The sequence below is a fragment of the Sparus aurata genome, chromosome 15 (genome assembly GCF_900880675.1).
Source record: "Sparus aurata chromosome 15, fSpaAur1.1, whole genome shotgun sequence".
Classification (NCBI taxonomy): domain Eukaryota; kingdom Metazoa; phylum Chordata; class Actinopteri; order Spariformes; family Sparidae; genus Sparus; species Sparus aurata.
In genome coordinates this window covers 2560828-2577021 of record NC_044201.1, presented here as the reverse complement: position 1 = coordinate 2577021, position 16194 = coordinate 2560828, and the positions used below count along the sequence as shown (strand labels likewise).

General features: G+C 43.4%; 1 protein-coding gene across 1 annotated transcript in view; it reads right to left on the bottom strand.

The window, feature by feature from the left end:
• The window catches only part of slc18a2 (solute carrier family 18 member 2), a 131231-nt gene that overhangs the window by 38109 nt on the left and 76928 nt on the right, over positions 1–16194 (bottom strand). The window contains exons 6-9 of the mRNA XM_030441746.1: positions 14950–15042; positions 14417–14506; positions 14214–14257; positions 5055–5115 (exon numbers count right to left, since the gene is read on the bottom strand). Of these exons, the coding sequence (XP_030297606.1) occupies positions 5055–5115; positions 14214–14257; positions 14417–14506; positions 14950–15042 (288 nt within the window). The remainder of the gene's footprint in view (positions 1–5054; positions 5116–14213; positions 14258–14416; positions 14507–14949; positions 15043–16194) is intronic.

Here is a 16194-nt window from a genome sequence, read left to right as displayed (position 1 = left end):
CCCAATGGATCACCTGAGAGTGGAGAGAGACAGGAACAAACAGCCGATTCTGGGGGCAAACATCAGGTACAACAGAGTTAATGTTAGCTTGTCTGACCCTCTCCTCGATTTCCCAGGTGACTGCCCCAACCATGCAGGAAGGGGGCAGGATACAGCTGGGAGACTTGGAACAGGAGTCTGGGCCGTCCGGTTTGACATTCTTGGATCCGGGTCAGTAAGACAGGGAAAAGTCAAATCGATTAAAGAGGAGGGCCCACCTGGCTTGTCTGGAGTTGAGGCGCTTCGCGGGCCGAATATATTCCAAGTTTTTGTGGTCCGTCCACACCAGAAACGGCAGTTTCGCTCCCTCCAGCCAGTGACACCACTCCTCCAATGCCGCTTTGACTGCCAGGAGTTCACGGTTTCCCACATCATAGTTTCATTCTGCAGGCAAGTGTCTCCTGGACAGAAAGGCGCAGGGGTGCAATTTGTTGTCCGTCTTGGACCGCTGAGAGAGGACCGCCCCAATGCCTAGATCTGAAGCATCCACCTCCACCACAAATTGAAGGCCGACGTCAGGTAGTGTGAGGATGGGTGCTGAGGTGAAGCTCTCTCGTAGTCTCTTAAAGGCAAGGTCCGCCTGGGGGTTCCACTGAAACGGGACTTGTGGAGAGGTTAAGGCATGTAGCGGAGCAGCAATCGTGCTAAAATTACGAATAAATCGTCTATAGAAATTAGCAAACCCCAGAAAGCGTTGGACCAGCTAGCGGCTAGTGGGAATGGGCCAATCCATCACTGCATTGACCTTGACCTTGGCTGGGTCCATCTGAATACTGTCTCCTGACACCACAAAACCCAGAAATGACACAGTGGAATCATGGAATTCACACTTCTCCGCTTTGACAAACAGTTGATTCTCGAGGAGATGCTGCAGTACCTGGCGCACATGCTGAATGTGTGTCTGTTCATCAGTAGAAAAAATCAGAATGTCATCCAAGTAGACAAATACAAACTGGTCCAGCATATCACGAGAACATCATTCACTAGAGCCTGAAATACAGCTGGAGCATTTGTTAGTCCAAAAGGCATCACCAAATATTCATAATGCCCGCTAGGAGTGTTGAAAGCCATTTTCCATTCATCCCCCTCCCTTATTCTGACCAAGTGATAAACGTTGCGAAGATCCAGTTTCGTAAAATACTTAGCTTCTTTTAACAACTCAAAAGCAGAGGAAATAAGAGGAAGGGGGTACATGTTTCGAATGGTGATGGCATTCAAACCTTGATAGTCAATGCACGGGCGGAGAGTCTTATCCTTTTTGTTGACGAAGAAAAAACCTGCCCCAGCAGGAGAGGGGGACGGCCGGATGATCCCAGCCTCCAGAGATGAGTGAATGTAGGTCTGCATCGCCTCCTTCTCCGGAGCGGATAGTGAGTAGAGTCGACCTCTAGGAGGAGACGAACCAGGGAGCAGGTCGATACTGCAGTCGTACGGCCGATGAGGAGGGCTTTGTTGAATACCTCCTTTAAGTCCAAATAGCAAGCAGGAACACCAGAGAGGTCCGGGAAGTCTGTGTGTGGTGAAGCTGGCTGAGGAGCAGGGAGTTGATGCACAGGGGCTGTTTCTGAAGGGAAACAGGTGGACGAGCAGCTCTTCCTCCATCCCAAAATTCCCCCGACAATCAGTCAATGTGGGGGTTGTGTTTGGTGAGCCAGGGAAGGCCCAGCAGAAGAGGATGAGAAGGAGAGTTGTACAGGTGAAAACTTATAGATTCTGCGTGACCTTTAGCCATGGTGAGCTGGACAGATTGAGTGCGATGGGTTACCTTATAAAGTAGTCTTCCGTCAGGGGTGCTGGCCTCCAGAGGCTGTGGCAGCGGCACCCTGTCCAACCCAAGCTTGTCTGCCAACCGCCAGTCCATAAAGCTTTCATCTGCTCCAGAATCCAAGCCAAGTGATGATGAAGCCACCTTAGCCTGAATCAAGCAGTGAGAATGGCCCAAAGAGGAAAGGGTAAGGCTCACCCGTGCCCTCTTTATGACGGGTGAGCCCGGCCTTTTACCGGACATGAAGCCAGAAGTGCCCCATCTGGCCACAGTAGATGCAGCGGCCCTCCTGCATCCGGCGACGCCTCTCTTCTGGGTCGAGTCTAGTTCTCCCCAGCTGCATAGGCTCCTCCTGAGCTGTAGGGGGCGCTGAAGATCGGGCTGCCTGGGTGACACAGGGAGGAGATCGCCATGAAGAAGAGGCTGCAGCGGGCGGCCCCCTCTGGCTGAAAGGCGTAAATGACCTGGATCTGTCCTTTTCTCTTTCAAAGAGTCTTTTATCGATTTTCATTGACAGAGAGATTGAGTCCAAGTCCTCAGGAAGTTCTAGCGGGGCCAACTGATCCTTAAGAGCTTCAGTCAAACCATTTAGATATGCGTTGCACAGAGAAGAATGGTTCCAGCCGCTGTCTACCACCAGGGTACGGAATTCAACGGCATAATCTGACACCCTACGTCTGCCTTGACGCAGCCCCATGAGCGCTCTTGCTGCCTCTCGGCCTGGTGTGGACTGATCGAAGATCTTGGAGAGTGTGTCTTTGAAAATATCAACAGAGTTACATACGGGCGAATTCCTTGCACACTCCACCGTAGCCCATGCTTCCGCTCTGCCGGACAGATGAGAGATCATATAAGCCACTTTAGCGCGGTTCATGGGAAACGAGGCAGCTTGCATCTCGAAATGCAGCCCAAACTGAACCAGAAACGAATGGCAGTTCTCGGAGTCTCCGGAAAACTGCGCTGGCTTAGAGAGGTGAAGCACAGGAGTCGGGATGGTAGCTGGATTAGGTGGCGGATCAGGCTGAGGAGTGGGAGCGGGAGCGGGAGCGGGCGGAAGAGCGACTGCCGGGGCAGATGCGGCTGTAGACATGCTCCCCACTTGTCCGGTCAATTAATGTCATACCTCATTCAGGGAACGGAGCTGTTCGGAGGTGAGGGTCTGGAAGCTCTGCTGCTGATTAGCCATCTCCTGGAGGTGCCTCATGATCGAGGTAAGTCTTTCCTCATAGCCATGAATGCACGCGCCCTAAGCCCGGAGCGCAGCGCGCACCCCGTCTGTGTTGTCTGAGTCCATGTTTGTGGCCAGTTCGTACTATCACGACCAGGGCAAACACAACAAGGGTTTGGACTCAGTAGTACGACAGATGTCGGTAACAAAGATCACTAGGAGGCTTCTTGAAACGAAAGGCTGGGACGCTGTGCACGGGGGCAAACAAGACGAACTGGCAACTATCACATAGGTCGAGACATAACAAAAACATCACAAAAATAATAACCATATTCATGCACTCATGTTACCTGGTAATGAGTTCCAAAAATTGGTTGTGTTTCTGTGTGATCACAAAACTTTATCTCCCACTGTGTTACTCTGTTCATATGGTGCAGTTGGTCGACTGTCTAATAGAAAATCAGTATCGGATGTTAGCTGGCTTCAGTTAAAACAGTTGTACAAACGGAGTTGCACTTTACTGCGGCTTCATTAGCTGGTTGATCCCTCAGATGTGCAATGAGAGGAACAACTGTGATACGATATAGGTCAAAAGCACAGATCTCTGCATTAAGTTTTGTTTGATGAGTGATAAGGTCAGCAGCTCCTGCCAGTCCACTGGCCTGCTCCACCATTGCCAGCCACCCAAATGGCATCAGAACGCTGTTTTTTGATTTCAGATCAGCATTCAACACAGTCTCACCCATGAAGCTGATCGGAAAACTAAACACTAGGCTTAAGTACAACACTCTGCAAATGGATATTGGACTTCCTCACAAGCAGCCTTTAGAGAGTTTGGATTGGCAGGCACACCTCCCCTAGGTTAGTGCTCAACACCAGAGCCCCCCAGGGCTGTGTGCTAAACCCCCTCCTGTTCTTACCATACACCCATGACTGCACTCCCAGACATCAAGAGAACTCTATTGGGGCGCCAATTAGCTCAGTTGGTAGAGAGGGTGTCCACGCTGCAGCGGCCCTTTGCTGCATGTCAAACCACCCCCATCCTGTTTCCTGTCAACTCTAAGCTGTCCTATCAATAAAGCCATAAAAGGTCAAGAAAACACTTTTAAAAAAGAAAAGAAAAGAAGAGAGAACTCTATTATGAAGTATGAGGACGACACCACCATCATCGGCCACATTATAAACAATGATGAAAGTTCATATCGGGAGGAAATCAATAGTCTTGCATAGAGCAATCTACTGCTCAGCATCAGTGAAACCAAGGAGCTGACTGTTGATTTTAGAAAACAGGAGGCAAAGACATACACCCCAATCTACATCAGTGGAGCTGAGGTAGAGCAGGTAAACACCGCCACTGAGAATTTATCTTGGTCATCACACATCACCACCCTGGTTAAGAAAGCACAGAAAAGGCTCTACTTCCTACAGATACTTACTAGCTAGATTCTGGTAAAACTTTTACAGTGGAGCAACATCCTGACTAGAAACATCACAAACTGGCATGATTTGTGTGTGGCCCAGGACAGGAAGTGGCATCAGTGGTCATTGATAATAAAACACATATTTTCATTGTAACAGGACTGCTTCCAAACTTCTCCTTCCACTTCTATATCTTCTTTCCTTTTACGTATATCTCATTTTCATTTGTGTGTGGGGGGCACTTTAGGGCTACTGTCAAGGCTTGTTCAGTTAATTAAATTAGATAAAACCTATTATTCTTGTTATTTCATCTGTCCCTTTATTTTCACTTTATTTTTATGGCAGGGGGCAAAAAAATGTTGTACAATGTTGCACACTTGGAAACACTTTTTTGTTTTACAATTGTGTCATATTGAGACATATGATAACCACAGTACTGTTGCTATTGTTTATGAATGGTTTGATAGCCTATTGTTTATTATCAGTAATATTTCAGTGTTTATTTTATCAATTTGGATTTTGTCCAATAGACAACATACAAAATCTGAGTCAATTTCTCCTCCTGTTCTTTTCACAGCACCATCATAAAAAGGCAGTATTCCTCAGATGCTTCTCCAGAGTGTGGTGGCAGGTTCGTTCACATAGCTGATGTTATATTCTTACCAGCTGCGATTAATATGTATGGATCCTTCATCAGTGTCAACAGTGGGGTCCCCTTCTGACTCTGTGAAGGAAAAAGGCACAATAACAAAATGCTGTGTCAATGCTAGTCATATACTGCTGCTCTCAACCAAAACCTCTATTCGTAAAAGACTGCGGAATCTGCTTTTGGATAAAGTGTGTTTATACTTCTTTTCTATGTAAGCACACACTGCAAACATTGCCAATAAAGGCAACAATTTGCCTTTAAGAGCAAATCGAACATTTGGGTGTCACGGCACTGACTGCATTTAATACTCAGTAGTTTTTGTAACATATTTAATGTAGTAATTCCACTGGATACAAAAATACCAATAAAATTCAAGCTGCAAGCAGCAATGAACGGGCCCTCGCAGTCCATGCACATTGGGGCATGCTGCTGTCGGGGTGTGCCCGCACCCGACCTCATTGCCCAATTATTTTGTGTGCATCTCTTAACTGTCTGTGTTTCGAACAGTGCAGGAAGGGGTTAAATGTAATTTCTTGTGTCCAACATGTGGTGCTGTGATTATGACTGTATATTGGCCTATGGGTTCAGGGCTGAACTCTTATCAAACATGTGAAGTTTGGTCCAGATAGGAATGACAAAGTTGTTCCTTTATAATTTGGTGGCCTGCTCCTGCCGGTATTAAATGATGTACGCTTAAGTCAGAAGAACTCCCTGCAATCTACATAAATACAAAATGGACTACAGGTCGCTCAAATGAATTTGTGTTTGGTTGTGTTTTGATTATTGATTGGTGACAACGCTGTCGCAGGGTGCGCTCATGTTTTAGTTGCTTGTCATGTTGTAGTGTATGATATGGAGGAAAAACCTATAAATATCATGTAAATAGGATGTTTATCTGAATTCCTGTGTCCAGTAGGTGGCGCTATGGATATGACACAGTACTGATGCATGGAGGTATTCAGGGCGACATCGTATACATGTGTGATGAATTTGGTGTACATGGGAAATTGTATGTTGAAGTTATAAGGACTTCATGCTTTACGGCGAAGCATGAAAATGGACTGCACCATGACAGGTTTTACCTGCTCGGGCCCTAATAATAATCCTTACAGTTTCAATAGGTCCTTGCAGCTGTCACTACTCGGGCCCTAAATATTACTTATTTTCCAGTATGCAGCTATGTAATTTCATCAAGATATCAAACAAAACTCTTAAATGTATGAGAACTGGCTGACAATGACAGTATGTCTTTAATTTGAAAAAAATATGACTACGTGTGAGCTTAATGCAGCTTGGTCATAATTGCTAAGGACAATTGTGTCTTATATATCCAAGAAGCCTCATTAAAATGTCTAAGCAGGCCCATGGACAGATGTCAGAATCCTCGAGATGAAGGATAGGCCTAATGGAAAGGTAAAAGAATCTCCTTAGGATCTGAACAGATCCTCATTTTGGCTTTATTTCCAATAGCAGTTCTGTTTGGCTGTGCACGTGTCACCCAGAAAGAAAGCAACAGCGCATTCTTCCCTTCTTCCTTTCCGTGATGGTAACACATACCGCTTGTCCAATGTGTTAATCAGTTTATTGAACCCCGGGTCGCTAACGGTGTTGATAGGGCACATGTCTTTGGCAATCATGTATGTGACGGCATCCGTTATTTCTTCATGCCTGTGGGAGCTGGGTGGATATGCGGTGGCATTGTAAAGTGTGTCCTCAATTGAGGACTGCGGTGGCAGGAGTCAAGGAGCTTTTCATTTTTTCGTTTTTTTGTTCTTTCATTACTTGGTCATGTATTACTCTGTGTGTGGACTTTAAATGGTTAAACAAATTGGTCGTGATCCCTTGAGGTGCAGACACAGTTGCGTGACGTATCTTGCACAATATCTTTGTTTGTTCCGAGTCAAACTCCTTTGAAACCGAAGTGTTTCAACACCACAGAATTCGCTTTACCTTTCTTCCCGACCAAAGGCTGCATTTCTGCCATCTTCTACTGTCCTCTTCTACACGTTTTTTCAAAACACGCACTGGCAATACGCACCAACTAGGCTGAAAGCGAATATTTTCTGGCGGGGGCGGGGCGGAGTGCACAGATGGAGATGGAAGGGTTTGCTTGTTTTCATGTTCGAGGGAAGCCAAAATTGAAATTCAATTAATCACCCAGCCCTAGTGAGTTATCAATCAACAAAAAATCTTTTCAGTACAGCCTTATCCATGTAAATGTTTTCTCACTATGTTTGAGGCAGATCAGGTAATCCGGCTAGGAGGAGTACATCACTGTTTAAAAAACGAGGAAACACTACCGGCGACGGATGGAGTGGCTTGTCTGTGGTGGCCTCTGTTCACGATAATCTCAGTTAATATATTTAATCTCCCTAAGGATGGGGATTATCAATGTTCATAAAGCCATGTTTTGGGGTGCCTGTCAAAAACAAGGTCTATCGAAAGCAATCAGACTGCGATGGAACTGAGTAAAGCTTTCAGTGCAGCTGCACCTGATGAGAAGCACATGGCTGCACAACAGACAAAAGATTGTACAGTAGTAAATTTAGCACAGAGGTATCCCAAATGTCACTAACTGTGATATCAGCAGCTATAGAAAATCAGGGTATGGAGATGAGGAAAATCATTCAAGACTCCATAACGACCCACTTGAACACTTTGGAGAACTCCTTTACTCTTGAGTAAAAGGATGGATCAATCAGCTGTTGCTTAGAAAGTGGAGGGGTAGCCCATGATGGCAACAAACCACAATACCAACCTGGATGCACGACAAAGGGCCTGCCATTAACTGTGGGGAATTAATAAATCTGTCCACTGGAAGCTGAATGACCTAGAGGGCTGCTCCAGGCATTTAAAACTAAAGTTTGTAGGAATTCCTGAAGGTAAGCAGAGGGGATGTCCTTTGACTTTAGTAACTGAACTCATCAAAAGGCACTTTGGCCAGACAGCTATTTCCAAGCTGATGGCAACAGACAGAGCCCACAGCATTTTGAGACCTTGTCTGACTGGAGACGAGGGACGCCAGACTCAGCTACAAGCCTTCAACAATGTCATCAAGACACTATATGATGCAAATGTGAAAGCCAGTCTCCGCTTTCCTGCCAAGCTGCCCTGGGAGCATAACAGAAACACTACCACATTTAACTCACCAGAGGACTTTGAGCAGTTTGCAGACTCTTTACTCTCCAGCTGACCCTATAAATGTGTGGTTGATTTAAAACAAACAAACAAACAAAAAATGTACTGGAAGCTGCAAGATGATTTATTTAGTCAATTCAGGCTGACTGAAATGGTGTTGATTATAATTGCTACCTAGATCCCTGTCTTGACCACCAATCTACATGCTCTCCTCCTTCCATCAGTTCAGTGATCACAGTCAATAAGCAAATACACTGTTGCCAATAAAGTTTTGTTTTCAGACACATTCCTTTTTTTATTCCTACTAGTGCAGTGCCCGTAAGAAAAGTGTATTCCTATAAAAAAGTGGGAGGTTAAGGAGCTTTTTCATGGATGGCCAAATGAGGCTGTGTTTGAAGGTGGGACGTCAGGGATATTTAGGTTTGTTGTGAAATCCGATATTCCAGGGTATAATTGGCTGTTTTTGACTATTTTTGATTTTGCCATTATATTTCATCTTAAAAGCTATTTACTTGGTGTCATTATTTTCAGCACAACCTCACATGTTTTGTCTGTACAGTTATTTTTTTTATTTTGACATACTGTATTAACACAATGGACCTAAAATCACAAAAAAAACATGAAATCCGAGTAGAAAAAGTTAGATTTTTTTTACTGTGAAAACCACAAATATGTTTAACAAACCATTTTTTTTTTTTTTTTTTTTTTTTTTTTTACTTATAATGCAAATATAAATTGTTGTTTATCTAAATGTGTGCATACATTTAAAAAATTTACAAAGTTATATGTAACTATTTACATACAGGTCTGCCTGAGCTCCTTCCAGCTGAATAAATAGCTGCACTGCCTGCTCCACATTCAGCTTCTCCTCTATTCTGACTCATTAAACAAAAAAACGACTCCACTACTCACTAAACACACTACACCAAACACTACATAACACACTAACTACACACTCCAAACACGCTAAATGTCACAAATCTCTCAACTCTCACACACACCGACCGTCGTTGCCTGTCAATCATCCGCCTAGGTCCCTCCCACAACTTCCTGTTCCTCAACAACCAAACTTGCTGCTTGGACATTTTCGTGACAAAAGCCCGTTTTGACCGTTTCTTCCTGCACCAGACACAAAGCAAACGTGATGGCAATGTTCGCAAAAAAGCGTGGCGGACATTATTTACCCTAGGTCCGGTTTTGGACGTGCCGATGCTTCCGGTCCGTCGCTTCGGGAGGTGGGCCGTGTAGCTAGCGGCTAGCGGCTAGCTACACACGAACATCCACAGATTCCGATTCCACTTTGTTGTCCGCGCGTCTCCGGATCTCCTCAGACCCGAACAGACTCGTTCCGGACTCGTTTAATCTCATTAATCCACAACAGTCAGTTTAGATGCACAGAACAGAACGGGACCGAACCGCCGGCAAAATCCCGGTCCAGCTCGCGCGATGGGCTCTGCAGTGATTGGCTCTGGTGCGCGCGTGGCCACGGTCTGCAGTGATTGGCTCTGGTGCGCACGTGACTGTAGTGGCTCCGGTGGACATGCTCGTGGAATTTGTAAAGCATTTATGAAATAATTTATTAACGGTATCATTGCAGTCCAAACAAATGCGAAATAGCACACCCTTGAACCACGCAGCAGCCATGTTGAAACTCTCAGGTCAGTCTGATCCTGATCCGCAGAGATATTTGAGGAACACACACATACACACACACACACACAGACAGACAGACAGACAGACAGAGGTTATTTGCTTTTATAGAGAGATTTATAGACACCAGTAATCATCATTGAGCGGGTGCAATGATTACATACTGAGTCCCAGTAACACAGGTTGAACAATTTCATGCTTATCAATTGTTTTGCGCAATAAAAGGCAAAAAAATTGCGCTGTTGTCTGACGCAACTGGTAATACGCCAAAGAGTGCTTGCACTCCAACAGGACGTCAACATTGCTGATTTCCTTGGAATTATGCAAGTGCGGTCTGTAAAATTCTAAAACATCATCGAGAGGGGGGTCATTTGAGGCCACGAAAATCTCCAGGACAACCACAACTAGTTATAACTAGGTAGATGATCGAGATGATCGGCAACTGCTTAATCTGTGCTATAGAAATGCCAGTGAGCCATCCTCATCTTTTGAGGAGAAGACACCACGGAATCAACGTTTCCTGCCAAACTGTTAATCGAAAATTGCTTCAGCAAGGTTACTGAGCAAGACTGACCTAGTGTTTACACCTAACTGTTCAACGCAGAGTTGTATGACTTTGCTTTGCCAGGCTAGGAAGAATAGAAGATTAAGCTTGGGCACTAATGACGGTGTCTTTATGGATGAAAGCAGCTATATCCTTGACTGTATAGATGGAAGACAAAAGGTGTGGCAATCACGTGGTAAAAACATCCACGATGACTGCATCCAGGAAACCACCCAAGGAGGTGGCGGCTCAGTGATGGTATGGGCCGATATTCATTATGGAGGCAAAACACCATTGCTGGTGCTGTAAGGAAACAATAATGCTGTCGTGTACCAGCACATCCTGGAGAACCATTGCTTCCCACATGCAAGAAGGGTCCATGGGAACAACTTTAGGCTGACAGACGACAATGCAAAAGCACATAGAGCAGCTGCAGTGAGAGAATTTATTGATGCAAGGACGGTGCAGCAGATGCCATGGCCTGCTTGCTTCCCTGATATGAACCCTATCAGGCATGCCTGGGTTGCCTTAGGCCGAGCCCTTAATGAGACTGACAGTATTCCTCAGAGTCTACAGGAATTAGCCCGAGATCTGACTGAAAAGTGGGATGCCCTGCCCATCTACAACATCAACAAGCTTGTGGACAGTATGCCACTACATCTTAATGCATTGATCCGTATCATAGTGACAAAACCCTTAATCCTATTGTTCAGTACACCCAATTTTCTTTAAGACTGAGAGCTCGACTACATGGAAACACTCTTTTGTGTAAACGCACATGTTTTGCATCGTTTTGGCCGATCGTCCACACGGATCCTGTAAACGCAGCACCTTAAAATACACTTTTTTGAAACCGGGTCTTAGGGTGGAAAAATCAGAAAAAGCTGCCCTTGTGTTTTCGTGTGGACAGCGAATCCGAATACTTTCTGAAACAATGATGCCATCGCCCCACCCCTGCAACGTCTCATAACAACAACAACAACAATGGCGGACTACATGCTTGTGTTCGTGTGCAGAAGAAATCGAGCCTTTCTTGCAACTTACTCGCCTTGTAGTTGTGTGTGAGTCGCAGCAGCAGTTCGACCTCATTAACGGTCCACACAAACGATTCTGGTTTCCTTGCACTAGCCATTTTCGTCTTCTTCTTGTTGTGTTCGGTTTCTCCGTCTACTGTCTGTTTGTTTACAGCGTGCAAGCTTTATGCGCATGCTCCGTCTCTTCTTCTCCTTTTTTTGTGAATTTCAAGCACCACCTATAGGCCTGGAATATGAACTACAGCGTTTTCGGCCATTTTCAGTGGATCCGTATGGAGCAAATATGCCGATGCCGAGGAAGACGGGGGAAAAAAAGATTGTTTTCGTACATGTGGACGAGCCCCAAATACATTGTTTGCAAAGGTTAATTGTGGTTTAATTTCTAATCAAATGCACCAGAAAAAATGCTTCATGTACTGGTCCAACCAGTCATATGTTAGCATACCGCTTGCGGCTATCACATATTATAGAGACATTTTTTGAACAAAATAGACTTTTTTGCATTTCAATTCATGATCTGACTGTCAGCTGACCAGATTAGAATGTGGGAAACACTGACCTTTTTTTTGCACACAATGCAGCTACCAACGCCTTCAAATAATCACTTGCTACCTACCACATAAGCTTGCTATCTACCACCTAACCACAGACTTTTTACTTTCACTTTTTTACATAGCATCAGTCCTGTGTTGTCTTTGAGAGAATTAATAACATTTTATGCCCCATAAATACATCAGATGTTACTTTATGTCCTGTAAATACTTTGAAATGGACCTTTATGTCCTGTAAATACATTTAGTTCTCCATCCTTACACAGTTTTCTGTAATTATTATTATAATTTTTGCTGAGATAATGAGTTTTCAGTCACAGGATTTGGACAAGTAAAGTTGTAAAGTAACATGATATTTCAAGGTCCCTGAAAAGCTGAGATATGTAGTTGTGCTATTCTTTCAACAATACAGTCACTGCCAAAACAGAAGAGGACTGTGACAGCGATCCCGAGTAACAAACAATATTCCTTACATCGTGGTAGACAAAGTTACCACCTAATCATAACCTAGCACAACATTTTTTCACTGAAGCATGGGTAATGTAATTTCTCTAAACCAATTCAACCTCTTCAGAGTGTTCTCAACACAAACTAACATTATATATGCCCGGTCACATGAAAGATACTTTTGCTAACCAGTAGCCATGAAAACAAAGCTTAACAGTTAGCATACAAGCTAACAAGTTGTTGATTTACCAACAAGCTACGTAGCTTGATTGCAACACCGTATGACGATATGTGCTATTGTGAGTATTACTGTAACCGCCACCACCATAGCCTTGTGGTTAAAACATAGAATGAAACATATATATAGCAAGGGTCCTTACTTGTCCAGCTGCGACGCTCATGAGTCCTTACAAATCCCTCAGCTCCCTCCACCTCTGAAATGACGCTCAGATATTTATCCTTGTTTTCTCTGGCTCGGTCCAATTCTTTGTTTTTATACTGCTTTTCTTCGTCAGTCATCTTATTTCTTCTCTTTGACGTGGGCAATGGTGGGGCATTTTTTGGCTCTCTTGTTGTTGTCTATTCTCCGCCATTGTTTATAGTTTGGGCATGTAAGTATCTGACCAGGTAAGAACAAGCACTGCACCTGCGTGGGGGAGGGACACTGCCCAGTACACACTGTGTGAGGGAGGGTGGCTGTCAGCAGCTATGCACTAGAAAGATTGACACTTCTCAGACACTCCCCTTTGCTCTGATCAGTTGTGTTGAGCCAAGAGCGATGGATCCTTGCAAATCAAATTAGGGCCACTGGGTGGACCCACAGACAGGACAGTGGATTTTTACACACCTGACCTGTATCTTATTCTACTGTCAGATCATAATGACATGACATAGCAAATATAACAAAACAATAGTTATAGACTACAGCTTTTAAGCCAGGCATTTATGCAATCTTCGAACAAATGTCAACAGTCTTGTTGAAAATTGCTGATTGAAATTTCAAGACTCTAGGATGTTTAAAAATTAAGTGGCAAAGCCATCAGAACCATCATCTATGTGAATGTTAAATTCACAATCATAACTTTATCATGACGGAGAGCCAAAGAAGATATACTGAAAACACGGAAAATGGTGTTGCTGGATTTTGGAGGGCAATAGATAACAAAAAGGAGGACTGGGTCTATGCAGAACATTTTTAGGACAAGGGCCTCAAAGCTACAGAGACCCCTAAAGATTAACATTCCGCATCTGAATGACTTCCTAAAAACTTAACCCTGCAACAAGCCCACCACCCCAACCATTGGCCCTGGGGGAACTCAGGGGGGCATGATTCTAAAAACAAGCTCTGCTCATCTGATTTGTACCAGGTATCAGTAAAAAACATGAAATCAAGATTTTCAGATAAAATTAAATCCCTTAAAATAAAAGTTTTGTTATACCCATCAACTCCACAGATAAAAAACAAACAATTAAGGGTTTGTAGCTCATTCAGTTTTCAGTCAGATATTGAACCTCTAAATACATTACAGGATTAATTGAATGTATTCTGAACCTGAGTGTCCTTGCAATGTACTGCAATGTTCTTTCCTCTTGTGTCAAGTTAAAGGTGCAGTCCATTTACCATTTACCAAAAGTCATGTATATTTTGATGCATGTCATCTACTTTCTCTTTTACTCCACATTCCCTGAATCATTTGTCCGGTTAAAATAGTCAAGGCATAGGCATAAACATAGTCTGTAGCTGTAAAGGCCATCTTAATTAAGTGAGATAACCTGCAGGAAATACATTATCAAGATAAACAGGCTCACCTCTGGTTCCACCTTGGTGGGTTGAAGAACAAAGAGCTGCAGAGCTGTGAGGACACACAGGCAATCAACTTCATGTTAAGTATTTCTAAAAGAATAGATCTTATTAAAAAAATTGTTTGAAACTATGTTCAAAATTATTAATTCTGTTTAAAGTGACTACTGTTAGATTGGGTTTCAAAAAGAAGAAAAAAATTTATCCATACCTCCATCAAACAAAGCCAGGAAAGCCAGAATAAGGAAAGGAGCCGTCTTCCCAACAAACTCGTACATCACACTGCCAAATGGGGGTCCAACTGTGGAGGACACACTGGATGGTCAGTTGATAGGTAAGATAGTTTTGAAGGATTTGAAAGTAAATGTTGTTTTTTTTAAATTCATGTGTGTACTGAAAATGTAAGTGTAAAAGTCCTCATGAAGTTTCATGGATTGGCTCCATTGAGCCTCAATCGTGTGTCACCAGCTTACACTTTTATAATGGAGTGTTTGTTTGTCTTTGGTTGCAGCTTTACAGTTTTGATTAGGTGTCATTAGTCAGTGTAATTCACAGCAAACAGTTTTTATTTTCTGCTCCAAGCAAATAAGCTTGGCAAGCAAATAATATACAGATTTTGATAACACATTAAGGCCTTTTTTTCTTTTTTTTCTTATTAAGCTAAATATTTAGCTCTGGCATAATGTGCTTAATCTATCTTTATCATATGTTATTGCACAACAAGGACAATGCATGTTTACATACCCAACACTCCCAATGCCAAACCGCCGAGGGCGATTCCAATGGCTTGACCTCTCTCCTCATCATCTGTATACACACTAGCAAGCATTCCCATCCCTGAAAACACAGAGATTATACAATACAAACACAACTTGGTCATTCAAGGCTGCTGTTCCCACATCTTGACAAAGACCTAGTTTCATCATAATATCCTGGGTGAAGTTTTTGCACTCGACAGTTGGACTGTGTTCCCAAAAGACATAAAACTCCAGTAGGATGCGTCTGTGTTTACATCAATGATGCTTGTCACTCAAACATGAATAAGTCTCCTAGATGTCAATGTTGATATAATAATGTCTGTCCAGGGAATTCACCATTCATTTTGTTGCTGTTGGTCTTCCAGATGCATATTTAAAAAACATTATCATAGGAACTGTGTGAGGTCTTCAGCAGTCACATGAAAAAACAACCATACTGTATGCTATTTATTATGGAATCAATATAGGGACAGCTGTATTGTATCTGTTATCAACATATCTGAATGAGTAAAAACATTTTAGATGAATATATACAAATGTGCAAAAGTGTAAAAACACGCAAAGATTTTTCAGTTCACATCACAGCTATCTGTTTATGGACTGTTGTCTCATTTCCACACAGCCCTGGGTGCCCTGTATTCTACTGGACAACCAGAAGGAGAGGGGGAGGTCAGGGGCCATGATGAATTTACCATGTAATCACACAAAAGAGAGAAAAAATAGCTAGCTAGCATGCTAATTCTAACTTTATGTTCAGTTGTTGACTGGCATTGATGGATATGAGACTGTGAGCAGTGATTTATTTTTATTTTTTTTGGCTATCGCAAGTGCAGTGTCTCTAGGCTTTTAAGCGGATCGATCGCTGTACCTAACTCTTGATCGCAGTAAGAGCTGCTCCGGAGGATTGGTAGTGTACTTTCTGTGTTGTGTCCCAAACCACTGGCAATAGTCGACCTTGATGGCAGCTTTTTAGACATCTCACTTCACCAATGCTCTGTAGATGGTACCACACTCTTAGAAATAAGGGTTCCAAAAGAGTTCTTCTACAAGGGCTGAGGTTCTACCTGGAACCATTTGCTTCTGAAAAACCCTTTCCAGAAGAAAGGGTTTTTCAAGGGTTCTTGGTAACACTAATGGTTCCAGTAAGAACCATTTTGATCCAGAGAACCCTTTAAAACCCCTTTCCTGAATAAAGGCTTTTAAAAGGGTTCTTGGTAACACTAAGGGTTCC